Genomic DNA, 16,254 nt, shown 5'->3' with positions numbered 1-16,254 from the left:
TCATAAAATTCAGAAAGAGATCCCAAACCTCAGTTTTGGCAGCTTCTTTCACATTACTTATGTCCATTTTACTGTGTGCAAAATCACAAGACCACTACAAACCTTTTATCTAACCTAATAAACCCATATGAAAAAATACTATAGTAGTTTATAGTAAATGCTAAAGTATTTTTTAACCATACTATAGTAAAATACTTGAATTAGTCTGTTTTTTAACATAAATTTTACAGATTTTTTCATTTATTCATTTTCCTTCAGCTTAGTACCTTATTTATCAGGGGTCACCACAGTGGAATGAATCACCAACTATTCCGGCATATGTTTTACAAAGTGGATGCCCTTCCAGCTTCAAACCAGTACTGGGAAACACCCATACACTCTCGCATTCACACACACACTCACACACTATGGCCAATTTTGTTTACCCAATTCACCTTTAGAGCATGTGTTTGGACTGTGGGGGAAACTGGAGCACCAAGGGAGAACATGCAAACTCCACACAGAAATGCTGTGAGGCTACAGTGCTAACCACCGAGCCACCGTGCCACCCATACAGATTACCCAAAAACTGTAGGGTATGTTATACCCTAGAGTGTGTATGTCTGTGTGTATATGTATATATATATATATATATATATATATATATATATATATATATATATATATATATATATATATATATATATATATATATATATATATATATATATATAAAATACCACGGTTTAAAAACTAAAGTATACTACAGTATTCCTTACAGTTTGTCAGTTCACTATAGTTATTACTACAGTATGCTGTAGTATTCATTAAACATTATTGTAAATACTGTAGTATATACAATATAATACACTTTACTATAGTATGGTTCAAAAACACTTGTATTTACTATAAATTACGATAATATTCTTCATGTGGAGAAACAAAATCTTTCCTTCTTTTGGCAGCTTTCTCAATAATGTACTTGGCAATCGGAGCCTGGAGAGGGAAACAGGAGAACCAAACCGACAGCCGCTGGTCACTTCCTGCTGCCGCTGAAGCTCATTGGCTGGACCTCCATCTGTTTGAGGTCTGTGATTGGTTCATTTTCCTCATCTCAAGTCGTCCTCAACTCGCCTTCTGAGATTCGATATGCAGGATTGGCCAGACACCACATAAAAACTTCACTTTTGGTCTGTGCTTGAGGTAGGTTGACCGAATCTGGAGGCTATGGGGGGAACATGAAGCGTTATATATACAGTACTGTGCAAAAGCCACCACCAGCTTTGGGAGCCTAAGACTTTTTGAAATGATGTGCTATTTAATATCAAGCATCTTTCAGCATTTTTAAAAGTTCTTTCTTAGATTTAGCATGTTCTCACATCTCATACTTCCTATAATATTGCCTCTATATACTGTGTTATATATAATATTCAGGTCGGGACTCTGTGGAGGCCATTTCATGACTGTCTTTGTTTCATCAGCTGCTTTTCACTCGAAATATGATTTCATTACATAAGCAGTGTGTTTGGGATCATTATCATGCTGAAAAATAAAATTAATACAAATGAAGTGCTTTCTAGTAGGAATTACATGATGAATCTCTACTTTTCAGCATTCACGATCCCATCAATTCAGCCAATATTGACAACAGCTCTGGTAAAAATGCAGATCAAACCAAGACACAAACTCATTCAGTATTTTTCATTCATTCTTCTATCTTTCTTTTGCATGTCTTAAACAATCAGACCCAAAAACTCCAACTAGAGCCTATATTTCTGGTTGTATTTAATAAAGGAGATGAGAAGTAATATAATATTGTTATACTCTCACTGAAACAACAAACATAACTGGGGGGACTTTTGCACAGTACTGTGTATATATAGTGATATTTACTTTAATTAATCATCCAAGTGACTAAATTTCTCACAGTTACCTGAGGAGTATGTGTAAATAAGAGCCCAGGCCTGTTAGGATGTGCCACCAGGCGTGAAGCTGTGTAACTGCACCAACCACAGGGGGCAATTGCTGCCTTGCCGCTCTGAGAGAAACAACACAGATACAAATAATGACTTATTTCAGCTGATTTCTACACAGAGATACTCAAGATAAACCAGCAGATATAAGTAACAATCAAAGCCCTTGTTTCACCTGGAATTATTAAAGGGGTCATGAAAATTCATCCTCTCTTTGCTAATGCTAGGATCAGACAGACTGTATCAAGTCTTTATCATTTGGTTTCTGCATTAAGGGCAGCATTTATCTCTTTATTTTAATAACCTACGTGCTTGGTCTTAAAGAACATAGGGCAGGTAGACGTAGGATAAATATCTGAATTCACTTTTGCTATTTTAAGTATGGGAAAAACAGTCGGTGAACCAGGCGCATCCTCTAAATAGCTTGTGTTTATTCTCCTAATGAGCTTTTGCTGTGTTTTGGGTGTAGCATGCATTAAACCAATCAGAGTCTCATTCACTTTAAGAGCAAGTTGTGATCGGCACATTCGCTATTTACATGGCAGACTTTGTAAGTGGCAAAAACTGAACGCTCTGCATCTTTATTTTACACATGCGAATTGGTGGCCGGAGCTAAACAGGCAGTGATGTAGAAGTGAGCGTTGATCTTATTCTTTGGAGGTGGAGATTATCCTCACAATTTTGTAATAAAGAGGCATATTCTACAACCTGTCATCATGGCAGATTGGCTTTAATATAAGCTGATTAATATAGGCTGATTTGATAGTTCTTTGAGTTCCTAAATGCACATGAAGTTTTATAGTACATAAACCTCTTATGTGTTAGAAGATAAGGGGAAATTTGATTCTTTCTTCATGACCCATTCATATGTTGCCATGTACAGTCCTATTCACTTACTTGCTTGCTTTACAAAAAAAAGAAAGGCTCTTGAAACACAAGTGGACACAAGATAATGCGTAAAATATGTCTTCGTCTTAACAGCATTTGTGTTGTGTATATCTTATCTACCAGAAGGGCAGTCTCTTGTGAAAGCACATACAACTAGATAGCCGAGGGTACACAAAACTGTATATAAAATTTAGAAATATGTATAATTTTTTTACAAAAATACATCAATTTGCTACAGGAGACCTTTATTCTCTACTCAGAGCCATGTGAGGCAATTTTTATTATGGATACATGTGCTTTATAAGACTTATATTGGACTGTTGAAGAGAAACAATAACAGATGCCATTGTAAAGCTGGAATTATTATTATGTTTAAATAATTCTGGACTGTATTTGACAAAGAAGAAAGTCATATACATATAGGATGCCTTGAGTGCGAGTAAATCATTAGCTATTTTAAATTTTTGGGTGAACTAGCCCTTTAATACCAGGAGGAAACAGGGTCTACGTGATATTATTATACATAACATCTGATTTTTTTATTTTTATTTGGCTCTTTCTAATAATATAAAATATTGAAAGATTAAGGTAATTTTTGTTGAGCAAATGTGATGCAAATTAAATGTATATCTACCTTAAAGAGTCACACATCATATTATCGATGTTCCATAATACGAATCCCAGCAGGAAGACGCTTAATGATGTAAAGCCGAGGGCTCTGAGCCATGGATAGACCCTGCGAAGCACAAACAAATACTAAAGCACATATTTACGTGTTTTTAACACACATTCACGTCAGTGCAGACCAGATTTAACAAATTGCCATTCAAGCCTGACTACATTTTGTATAAAACACTCAAGTTTCTTAATCAAACCAATAGACTTTTGAACAAAAAAAACATCAATTTTCTCTATAGTGAAATTGATTTCTTCCAGTAACTACTAATGCTTTATAGGTGCTGCTCTGAGCTCCCCGGATGTTAATCGATTGTATATGCTTTTGTTGAATATATGTGCTTTAATTAACTCAACATATTTGAAGAACAGTATTGTTTACTAATGCAAGTTGTGCAGCAAAAGAAACTTACCCCTGGTGCTTATACCAGTGAGTGGAAATGAGCAAAATGTACTTCTAGCCTTGCTCACTCTCACAAAAAAGCAATGTCAATGACATGAATTAAGTCAGTCTCCAATCGCTCACAAGATACTTAAGTATTCATTTAAGGTCATTAAGTTCATAGTCTTATATTTTTGACAAAATTTTCTCCTCATAATTGATTGGTTTGCCTCATGGCTTATAACTGGGCCCACACAGAATCTGCACACGCAGAAATCCCCAGATTTTTCAGCCCACCATTGAATTTATTTATGTAAATGCAAATATAAATTTAATTCATTCTTTATATTATTATCGAATAATATGCAAACATTTATATGATTTACATACAATACAGTTTGTAAAGTAATATTATTTGTTATTTAGCAGACTTACCTTTTTTTACTACTGTCTTTACCAAACACATGATTCTAATTGGATTTGCAGTATAAACATTAAACAAAAGTGATTGTTTTTTATTTATGGGTTAAGTTTTTAGTTGTATAGCTATACTCTCAAAATCATTCAGCATAAATCTGCAGATTTTATACAAGATTTTGCACAGAAATAGCAAAAAAAAAAAAGTTTATAGATTTATAAATTTTTATACTATTTTATGTATTATCAAAAAAGTTGCTAATTCGTAAGATCATTTGTAAGATTCATTCTTCCAAAAACGTAATTTTTTTATACTATTTTACATATTATCAACAAAGTGGCTAATTCGTAAGATCATTTGTAAGAGTCGTTCTTCCAAAAACGTAAACTTTTTTTATACTATTTTACGTATTATCAACAAAGTGGCTAATTCGTAAGATCATTTGTAAGATTCCTTCTTATGAAAACGTTATTTTTTTTATACTATTTTACGTATTATCAACAAAGTGGCTAATTTGTAAGATCATTTGTAAGATTCCTTCTTATGAAAACATAAATATTTTATACTATTTTACGTATTATTAACAAAGTGGCTAATTCGTAAGATCATTTGTAAGATTCGTTCTTATGAAAACGTAATTTTTTAATACTATTTTACGTATTATCAACAAAGTGGCTAATTCGTAAGATCATTTGTAAGATTCCTTCTTATGAAAACGTACAATTTTTCTAATATTTTATGTATTGTCAAAAAGTAACTAATCCGTGAGATCATTCGTAAGATTCCTTCTTATGGAAAAGCACATTTTTTATATTTTACGTAGTGTCAATAAAGTGCCGTATTCATAAGATTATACATAAGGTTCATTCTTACAAAAGCACAAAAAAGTGGCTAATTTGAAAGATAATTCGTAAGATTCATTCTTACGAAAATGTGCAATTTATTTTTTATGCTATTTTACGTATTGTCAAAAAAGTGGCTAATTCGTAAGATCATTCATAAAATTAATTCTTAAAAAATGTGAAATTTTTATACGATTTTACGTATTGTTAAAAAAAGTGGTTACTTTGTAAGACCATTCATAAGATTCCTTCTTAAAAAAACATAAAATTTTTATAATATATTTACGTATTGTCAAAAAAGAGGCTAATTCGTAAGATTATTCTTAAGATCATTTTTAAGATTCATTCTTACAAAAATGTATTTTTTTTTGTTTTCTTTGTTTAATGAATTGTCAAGAAAGCAGCTAATTCCTAAGATTATTCATAAGATCCATATTACATATTGTTTAAAAAGTGGCTAATTCGTGAGACCATTCACAAGATTCATTCTTACAAAAACGTAGGATTTTTTGTTTTATGTATTGTCAAAAAAGCGGCTAATTTGTAAGATCATTCATAAGATTCCTTCTTAAGAAAACGTACAATTTTTATAATATATTTACGTATTGTCAAAAAAAGTGGCTAATTCGTAAAATCATTAAGATTCATTCCTACAAAAATGTATGATGTTTAAAAAGAGGCATGCCCTCAAACTCCACCACTTATGAGCAAATCACATTAAAATGTACAAATGAGATCAGACACATTAATACAAATTAGCCACTAAATGAAAAAGTTATGAATTGCAGTCAGATTGCGTGTTTTTAATCCTTATGAAATTAATTAATGAGAAAAATAATTCTTGAGCCAGTGCTGGTAGAAAAAGTTAAAAAAGATAAAGTAAACCATGTCAAAAGAACTTTTTTAATCAAATGCTTCAAAGGATTTTCTGTGTGAGTAGTTACTGTAAAAAACGAATGGGAAAATACTTTTAAAAAGTTGACAGCCGGCTTCAACAAGATAAATTTAATTTAATAAAATATTTTCTTGAATATCCCATTTCATCTGGAAATAGACTGCAAATGATGAAAATAAAGACTTAGAAATGACACCGATGAATTCACTCACCATGTGACTATGAAAACAGAGCGAATCACCAAGAAAGCCACTAGCACGGCATACATGACCTGAGGGGGCAATGATAAAACCATTGTTACCCGCTGTATTTAACATCACAATATATAAACAATACGACTTATTTGAATGGTGATTTCTTTCAGTGTCATGATGCCTGTTTTAAACAAAAGACATCACAGTGGAGTGTTTACTGAGGCTCTTACTATTCAATAGCATGAACATTAATACAGCCACGCCCTGCTGTCATGCTCTTAAAACTGCAGAAGCTCACAACAAACACTGACTGCAGGAGAGCGCCACATTGGGCAAATAGAATAAAACAAACTAGACGTGTTAAAGATTAGGCAGTTCTGTAAATATCAGGCCTCACCTGATGAAAGACGGGCTCTTTCCACAGCAGGTAAATCTGAAGATGACAAATAAGATGCACTTCATGAGCACAGATTAAAGAAAATAAAAAAAGACTAGACAATTTTCTGTTCGAATATAATAATATTCTAATTTATTTTAACATATATATACACTGTAAAAAATGCAGGGTTCCACACAATTTATTTATGTTGTCCCAACACAAATCGATCAAGTTAACTTAAGTTTTTTATTTACAAATTATAGTGGATTGAACATAAAAAAATTATGTCCCCCTCCCCCAAAAAAGTAAGAATTGTGTTGTTTCAACTCATTTTAAATGGGTAGTTTAAACAAGCAACAAATTAAATTTGAGTTTACACTGTAAAAATGCTGGATTCCACACAATTCCTTCATGTTGTGCCAACACAACTCATTTAACTTAACTTTTAGTTTTTTCAAGAGTTCACGCTTAGCTGATGATTTATAATAAAGCTTGTTTGGCATGCTGTCCTGGGAGAAAGCCCTGAGCTTGAGCCCTGAGATCCTCGAGCCCTGGGCTCCCACCCGTGTACGCAGGGAGAGAGGGGAGTTTAAGCTCAGGTAGATCTCGATGAACTCCCTCCGGCTTATTTCTGGCTAATGACAGATATGGATGGCTGAGGAGAGGTGTACTCGCTAAGAGCTTGGCTATCGTATCAATTTTGTTATTTCAATCATAAGCACGAGATCGTATCGGAATTAGTTTATAAATAAACTTCGCTAAGCGGACTGAATGCAACTTATTTATTTATTATTTTTTTAACAAACTTAATTGTTTTGTTTCAACTAATTTTAAATAAGTAGTTTATAACTTAAACGTACAAATTGTACATTTGTAGTTTGAACAAGCAGCAAAAGTCATTTTTGAGTGAAGAATGCATTAATAAATTGAAGTAAAGTGTCTGCTTTAATGTTTCAAATTACTCAGTCAAAATATGGTGTTTTATCATCCTTCATTAATTCATTAGGTTGAGTTAAAAATAAAATTAAACTATACTAATTGTGTACTTATTTAAAAGTATTATTTTATTATTAAAAACTTTTATTTAAAAATGTTTTGCTGATAAATGGGTAAAACTGGTTTGAAGGAGAAATTATTAAAATATAAACTTATGTCGGGGCTGCACTATGATCAGTAAATGGAGTTTTTTAATGTGTCATCCAATTATTATAAGTAATATTTTATATAATTTCCAATTATTATGTGTAATATTTTAAGTAAGTATTTTAGGACATTTTTGTCATGGGAATTATTTTTGGGCATTTCTATGTAAAGTCAAGCTGGTGCTTTGTAAAGGCTTAGTAAATAATAATAATAATGATAATAATAATAATAAAATATTCTAAAATAATAATAATATTTTATTTTCTTAAATTCAATTAATGTTGGTTTTTAATTTAAATATTAAAAATGATTTCCATCTTTTAGCCTCACTGTATATAAATATATGTAAATGTTAAAAAATACTTACCACACTAACAATAATACTGAAGGTCAGCAAAAGTATAATTGAGAAATAGTTAACGGCACGCTCTTGCTTGAAGCACTCGTATCTGTAAAATTGGTAAAATATTCATTCAGATCAGTCACACATAAGAACAAACACATTAATAATAATTTTTTTAGGTGAGTAAGATTTCTTTGAAGGAATTGTATTTATATTCAGTAGGCCTGTCACAATAATCAATATATGGGCTTATCGCACAACACATGGACATGACCTCAATCATGTTTGGTGATGCAATATATATATCACACATACATGAAAACAAATTCTAGCAACAATTTAGCTGATTGTGCAACATCTCTATCTATATTGGAGGTGTCAGTGTCAGTATGTGTAAAAACACTGTAGTATTTACTATTAATTACTATAGTATATTTTTATGTGGGTGTCTGACAACTGAAAATAGATCTGGTAGCAGATATCACAGCCTCCAATTTTCACATTCTGATTCCAATGCCTCATTATTAAATGGTTAAAATGTCTACAATTCAATAAAATATTCTTAAGAATAAAATTTGATGTGTTTTTCTAGAAAAGAGTATTTTAAATATGATGATATTATATTGTCATTTTGGCATTATATAATAAGTGGCTTAAAGTGACAATATTGTTTATCGCAATATATTTTCGCGCAATATATCGTACAATAAAAAATAGATATCATGCTTATTTTCAGCTTATTAAGGATTCTTATTTTAAAAACATTTTGAAAATCCTAATCCCAAATTTATAAACATTAGTTAGCCTAAAGAAGTCTAAAAGATTAATGATTCTAAGGTCCAATCCCAATTCTACCCCTTAGCCCTTCCCCTTACCACTACCCCTCATTTTGCACGTTCACGTTAAGGGGTAGGGGTGTCCAAATTCTCTTTAGCTTGAAGGCGTAGGGCTAAAGGGAAGGGTTAAATACCCCTTGAAACTGAGATTTTTTAGGACCACACTCGAAACCAAGGGGAGCTATAATTCCCAGAATATACCAGCTAGCATGGCTGCACACAGAAGTCAGGAGATGCATAAATTTGTATTTTTTTGTCATTATTATGAATTTTTACAACAAACAAGCACATGTTTTATTATTTTCATAACCGCGTTCGTGTTTTAACATCAAGCTTTTTAAAAAAAACGCTAAAATAAAAACCGCTAAATTTCACTATCTATAATCCCTAATAATAACTCCTGTATAGCAGTCCCACAACATACTTTCACATCTGACACTCGAATACCCTGTCAGAAAAGTCTAGTGGCTGGGGAATGAGCTTTTTACAGTGTCTACTATAATGTTAATGCTGTTTTCTTGTGTTTACATTGATGAATATGGCCACGGTGTAAATGCACAGTATAGTTACGATCTTATGGCTACATTATATCTTTATGATAACATAATATCATTGCCTTAAGTGATTTCCTGAAGATAAATACCAAAAAATAACACAACTGGAATAACTACAGCAGTCGTATGGTCAATCTCATATGAAGCAAGAGATCGCGATGACATATGATGACGTGAGCAGGTGCTGTAATGCTGCCCCATTTCTTAGAGGTAAACTTTGAAGCCCTTCCCCTTCACACTCTGTTTCAAGGGCCAAGGTGAAAGGGTTCAAAATAGAATAGGGATTGGGCCTTAATAGTATGTCTATCAAATGCAGCTAATTGTAATTAGGGTCAAAAGATACAGCAAACAGTGTCAATTTTTGCAAATGTAAAAAAAAAAAGGTCAACTTACAGACAGTAAACAAAGACGCAGCAGCTGTAGATCATTGGCAGCTCATCCAGTAACTAAACACAGAAGACAATCCAGACCAAATTTATGGGTCACATGTGATTTATCACCCCAGTGCTTTGTGTCATGAGCTGTACCATTACATAAAGCAGCTCCTAAAATCCTCTAATTTGCTCAAGAAGTGTCAAACTTACCTGCATTTCATACTGTAGTGTCATGTGGAAGCTCCATGAACCAATGCCTACAGCTGGACCAAACATAAAAACAGTTCATTACATCTCCATTTGCTTAGGAAATGCAGTAAGACTGAAAGAACACCTAGTGGTTTCTATAATATGTATACAAATTAATCTGTTTGTACCAGCAAGTCCTAAAAACGACCACACATAGCGCACTTCCAAACCGTCTCTACATGTCTGAATGGCTCCATAAATGGGAGGAAGGATCATTATCAGGTTACTGACAGTATTCCCTATAAAAAGACAAAAAGCAAAGGTTTCATGTTAATGAATGAACATATTAAAGGGTTAGTTCACCCAGAAATGAAAATCCCTTTAGACATTCTCCCAATCTCAGAATCCAAATTAAGATATTTTAGATGAATTTCGAGAGCTCTCTCATCCTCCATAAACAGCAAATATATCAGTTTCAACGTCCAAAAAAGGAACCAAAAGTCCATGTGACCTCAGTGATTCAACTGTAATCATACGAAGCTCCAAGAACACTTTTGTGAACCATAAAAAAAGTAAAACCAGCTTTCTTTGCTTTTAATTAAGTCTTCTTTTCTGCGGTTTGGACGTGGGTCAGTAGCGTAACATGCAAACATTGTTTTGCTGTAGTAAATGCGCACCATAATCCATCATCCTTGCACAACATAAAACACAGAAGACACCGGTGAACAAAGTTGGGAAGGGGGGTGCACAAAAGTCACATGAAATGTTTCCACAATGTTTTTAGTTCCTTTTCTAAACTTTGAACATCTTTTGACCCTTTGTCTATTTGGAGGGTCAGAGAGCTCTCAGATTTCATCTAAAATATCTCACATTTCTGAAGATGAGGGAATGTCTCAGGGTTTGGAATGACATGAGGGTGAGTATGTAAATTGCATTAAAGTCAATGCAAATGTGAGAACAAAGGCGGGTTATATTGTTTATACAATTAATGGTATTTATAACAAATTCATCAGGCTCCAAAAATTCTTCAAAACAACTTCAAAGATTGGCCTTCTCAGTTGCCATACGTAGTTGCAGTTATTGTCATGTAAAGTTGCCATCTACTGGCCTGACATGCATAATGCAGTGTTTTTGCTATATTTTATATTAGTCATATTCGTCATCGTGTAAACATACCTTTAGGGTCACAAGGATCCACAAAAACAATTAAAACTAAGATCAGTATACTAAATCAATATAACAGTATTTTGTGATTTTTTTTTTTTTTTATTATTATTTTTTTCCATTTAATTATGCTTTTGAATTGCATTACGACCCTTAATCTTTCCTCTAACAACTTTTGATGTTGAAAAGTTTTGTTGTTGTAAATTATGGTACAAAATTATGGTACATAAACTGCCAGTACTTGTTCTGTTATTTCCTATATCATTATTATTATTATTATTATTGTTATTATTATTATTATATACTTTATATGCTCTCTATATTATTACTTTATAATAGTATAGATTTTTACAATCAAAATGGCAATAAAAGTCACTTTATTAATCTGCAGAGCTGAATTCTCAACATCAAAAGTACACAGAGCAGATGACAAGGTCCAATAATGCAATTCATTACCGTAAAGTCATTACCATTTTCAAAACTTTGCCTTTTCAGGTCTTCATCTTCAAAGTGCAGTTGTAGTGTAATTCAATGGCAAAAAAAAGATATTTAGTTGTGTTAACGCACCCTAAATGATAACAGCATAACCTGCTGCAAACTTCCACTTGAATTGATGCGAACAGTAGTTGAGTGAACTTCATCCAAACTGGCCTCTTAGCACCAGCAGCAGCTGTCAGACTGCTATTGTGCCTGTTTGCTGAGTCCAAGAAAACTAAACCCATGTTAGAAAGCCCTAACATGGTGTGTATCGGCCTTTTGTTTCACTGTTTGCTTATACGCCTCATCATACCAAACATAGCACATTCCTCCACTGGACACTAAAGACCCCAATAATTTTAACAGCACTAAAATTCCTAATGGATCGGGTCTCCATATGTTTGAGATATATGACTAATTTATGTTATAACATAAATATGATATATATATATATATATATGATATATGATAAAAATGATCATATTCTGAAAACAATATATCACAATGTAGAACCATTTCTGTATTTTCAATCAATTACTAGTTTATATATATATATATATATATATATATATAGTATACTACCTGACAAAAATCTTGTCACCTATCCAAGTTTTAGGAACAACAAATAATAACTTGACTTATGACAGATCATTTGGTAAGAGAAGTGGCTTATATGAAAGACAAAGGCCTCTAGATAAGGCCTATTTTACCAAAATAAAATATTTTTAATTATTTATTTAGAACAGTAAGTTCTGACTTGCTTAGACAGAAGTCTTGTCATTTAACAGAAATAATGTCAAGTATAGAATACAAAGTCATGCTGCAGTGGAAAATGAATGAATATTGTGTATGACTCCTATGAGCTTGGAGGACTGCATCTCTGCAATGACTCAAATCACTTATTAATAAAGTCATCTGGAATGGCAACGAAAGCGTTCTTGCAGGACTCCGAGATTTCTTTGGATTCATCTTCATTGCCTCCTCCTCCATCTTACCCCAGGCATGCTCAATAATGTTTATGTCTGGTGACTGGGCTTGCCAATCCTGGAGCACCTTGACCTTCTTTGCTTTCAGAAACATTCATGTGGAGGCTGATTTCTGTAAGAATCTTGGGTCCATGCGAGTTCCAATAGGTCTTCTGCAGTATTTGTGATGATTGGGATGCAGTTCAACAGATTCATCGACCTTCTGCCACTTTTCCAAATGATCGGCTAGAAGTCAAGTTATTATTTTTAGCTCTTACAACTGGGATCGACAACAAGACTTTTGTCAGGTTGTTTATATTGACCACATACAAAGCACTATTGCTTTTTTACATTTTATATTTTTACTCAATATGTGATCATATTTCTGAGATTGTTTACAACTTCAGGCCAAGGCAAATGTTTATATGAATACATAAATATGAATGAAATATAAAAACTCTTTTCAAAAATAATGATTGCATTTCCCACATTAAAAAAAGCTAAATAAAAAACTTTCAAGATAGGAACTTTCTCAAGATGCTGTTTATCAAGTTTCTGTCTGCGTCCCTGTATTGGCGTATAATATTGCGTTCATAAATTATGAAATAAGTATAACTGTTAATAATGTATTTTCTGACCCCACAAAATGAACGATAGAACATAATATGAAATGATAGACTTATTATTTTGTCCTTCTGACATATATCGTCATATTGCACAGCCCTATTTTAAAGGTTATAAATTAATATGAATTAGGTCTGCTATACTGTAGGTTTGCATTCCTTAAAAGTTTCATTAATTCATTCATTCATTTTGATTTCGGCTTAGTCCCTTTATTAATCTGGGGTCGCCACAGCGGAATAAACCGCCAACTTATCCAGCTTCCTTCCAGCTGCAACCCATCACAGGGAAACACCCATACACTCTCAATCACACACATAAACTACGAACAATTTTAGCGTACCCAAATTACCTGTACCGCATGTATTTGGACTTGTGGGGGAAACTGGAGCACCCGAAGGAAACCCACATGAACGCCGGGAGAACTTAAATGTTTCAGTGGCCTACTTTTCGTGTTGGTCTATTGATTACATAAGATACCAAAAGTCCACTCTCACTTCCAAATAAACAGTAATGATTACCATAAAGATTTAAATGCAAATCAGCACAGAAAACACTTTTGTCTTGACATTACGAAAGCACAAACCTACAGTGTTTAAGGGATTCATGGGTAGCCATTGACAATCACAAATTAGCTTCAAACCTTCATAAGTTTGTACATAAAATAAGACTGGAATTGCTCATGACTCTTTCAGGCAGCCCAGAATTATCTTATCAGGCAGCCCAGAATTTATTTTATTTTTTTTTAATATGGTGCACAGCTTATACATTGACACACAGCTACAGTGACATGTAATATTCGAAAAAAGCATAACAGGGGGCTTTAAAAGGCCTTCGAAAACCACATGGAGCACATGCTTTATTAGTAATAACGTGCAAATGCATTAACTGTCACTCTGTGCCCTTTAACCAACTTATCAAAGTGACCTGAAACCTACTTCAGCAAACAACACCACCGAACAATGGCTACAGCACACACTGTGACCTTCCACACTTTCATAAATGGTATACATTCACCAGTTAAGCAAAACGTCTTAATATAGCAATCAATGGAATCTGGTTATTATTACTTCTCAGATGTCTGTTCACCTGAAGAATTCTGTAGATATCAATGTTTTTTATGTGTAATGTGTAACAATGGTAACACATTTACATACATGCTGTGCAGAATATGGTATATATTATGATATAAACATAGCACCCATGCTAAGAAAAAGCAGATTGTCTGGTAGTTTCGCTTTATAAAACTGTTTGTTTACTGTTTTAAGATTGGTTTTTATCATATCTCGAAGGACTTTATTGAATATTGAGATTATAATGTGATTATTTAGCTTATTTTTCCCTATTATAATGTACAATTTTCCTCAGTACTTTTTCAATTGATCAGGCTACAAAACCAACTAAACCTGCTAAGGTTAAAAACATATTAGGCTAGTTTAATGTGGTTATTTTTCTTTCAGCAGTGGCCAAAAACGTTCAACTAGCCTTGTATTAAGTACATGTTGTTTGCTAAATTGCACTAATAACTCTGTCATACATATTTACCGTTACAGTTTATAATTATAACCTCGATAAACTGGATGGTTTTCTAATTCACTAATCACACATTTAAACCACATGGCCTCCTCAAAGCCAATTTACTATTTAAGCAAATCAAATAACATTGAACATTAAAAACATAAGCGTACTGAAAAATAATGGTTCATATTCTTGATTCCGCTTGAGGTAGCACGTGCTCCTGCCTAAATGTTACCACACAGTGGGATTTATTCATTATTTTCCCAGTCATTCGTGCTATTTTCCTGCTTATTACTGAGCTTTATAGTTATAACAAATGGCTCAACACGTACAGAGAGGGTCGCTGGCCTCAGCTGCTAATCCTACTATGGCAAATACTAACGAATTTTAATTAGGTTACGCTGACGTTGCTTTGCTCTTTTAATATTAACTACGCAATGTTGCCCTTCCTTCCAACGGAAAGCAACTTCCTTCTGTATATTAATTAGGTCACCATGACGTGCGCTGCAACCATCCAATAGCCAGCCGCGCCTCATGAATATTAACAACCCGCCTTCTCATAGTAGGATTCAACAGTACTTCTAGAGACCGTTGGAACATCCGTGTTTACCGTCCTACGCGACCGTAAACCGCGAGTCCCGAAAACACACAAGCTCACCGTAAAAACTGTACTTACAGAATTCTGCGATGTAATAAGAGACCACATAATTCTCCTCGCACCAGTCGAGAGTGGAGGTCGGTGTTCCCCAGTAGCCCGGCCTGTCCGCCGCCGGAGCCATGATGACGGTGATCGGAGAGGTCGGACGTGCGGAGGGAGGAGCTGTTTTTACGGTAACGGATTCAGCGCTCCGTCCAATCTGAACGGGTCTACGTGCGATAACAGTCGAACGGCAAACAATAGCCTTCTGTAACTCAATATAACGACGAATGGTGAACTTTGAAAGAAGAGTGTGTAATATGATGTAAACATAAATACATTGTCATTATACGTTATAATATATTAATATTTAAATGTTCACAAGCCAGAGTGTAAAATTATCATCTTGCTACAGCAGGTGAAGAGTGAAAATATGTTTACATAATACACACACACACACACACACACACACACACACACGCACACACACACACACACACACACACACATACAGCTATCATTATGGAAACTTTACATATACTTAATGATTTTTATACTGTATAAACTATATTTTTATATCCCCTACCCCTAAATCCAATTCTAAAATGTCTGATTTATTAGCTGTTTTCCATATGGGGACCAAAAAATAAGTAAATAAAAATGCCTTCACAAGGTCAAAATTGACTGGTATTGCTATACAACATTAGGAATTCAAGGCACACACGCATGGATATATACTTTATATATTAAATTAAATCATGTAAACATAAATACATTGTCATTATACGTTATAATATATTAATATTTT

The 16,254-nt window shown here is 33.5% G+C and overlaps 1 protein-coding gene across 1 annotated transcript; it reads right to left on the bottom strand.

Moving 5' to 3' along the window:
• Nucleotides 1-724: 724 nt before the first annotated feature.
• Nucleotides 725-15,631, bottom strand: acer3 (alkaline ceramidase 3). Its single transcript, XM_056466955.1, has 10 exons — nucleotides 15,486-15,631; nucleotides 10,253-10,363; nucleotides 10,086-10,138; nucleotides 9,895-9,947; nucleotides 8,136-8,217; nucleotides 6,644-6,679; nucleotides 6,265-6,323; nucleotides 3,475-3,576; nucleotides 1,913-2,017; nucleotides 725-1,204 (listed from the first exon to the last, which is right to left on the bottom strand). The coding sequence occupies exons 1-10, from the start codon at nucleotides 15,586-15,588 to the stop codon at nucleotides 1,105-1,107; spliced, it is 804 nt and encodes a 267-aa protein (XP_056322930.1). The 5' UTR covers nucleotides 15,589-15,631; the 3' UTR covers nucleotides 725-1,104.
• Between the last annotated feature and the right edge of the window lie 623 nt (nucleotides 15,632-16,254).

Source organism: Danio aesculapii, chromosome 10 (genome assembly GCF_903798145.1).
Source record: "Danio aesculapii chromosome 10, fDanAes4.1, whole genome shotgun sequence".
NCBI classification, from domain to species: Eukaryota; Metazoa; Chordata; class Actinopteri; order Cypriniformes; family Danionidae; genus Danio; species Danio aesculapii.
The sequence above is the reverse complement of the archived record's forward strand: the minus strand, read 5'-3'. Positions and strand labels throughout refer to the sequence as shown.

Coding starts and splice junctions, on each gene's coding strand:
- acer3 (XM_056466955.1), bottom strand. CDS start 15,588: ATGGCTCCGGCGGCGGACAGGCCGGGCTACTGGGGAACACCGACCTCC. Junction 8,218..9,894: donor TGCGTCTTTGTTTACTGTCT/GTAAGTTGACCT, acceptor CCAATTTTACAG/ATACGAGTGCTTCAAGCAAG. Junction 3,577..6,264: donor TCTGTTTTCATAGTCACATG/GTGAGTGAATTC, acceptor TGTGCTTCGCAG/GGTCTATCCATGGCTCAGAG.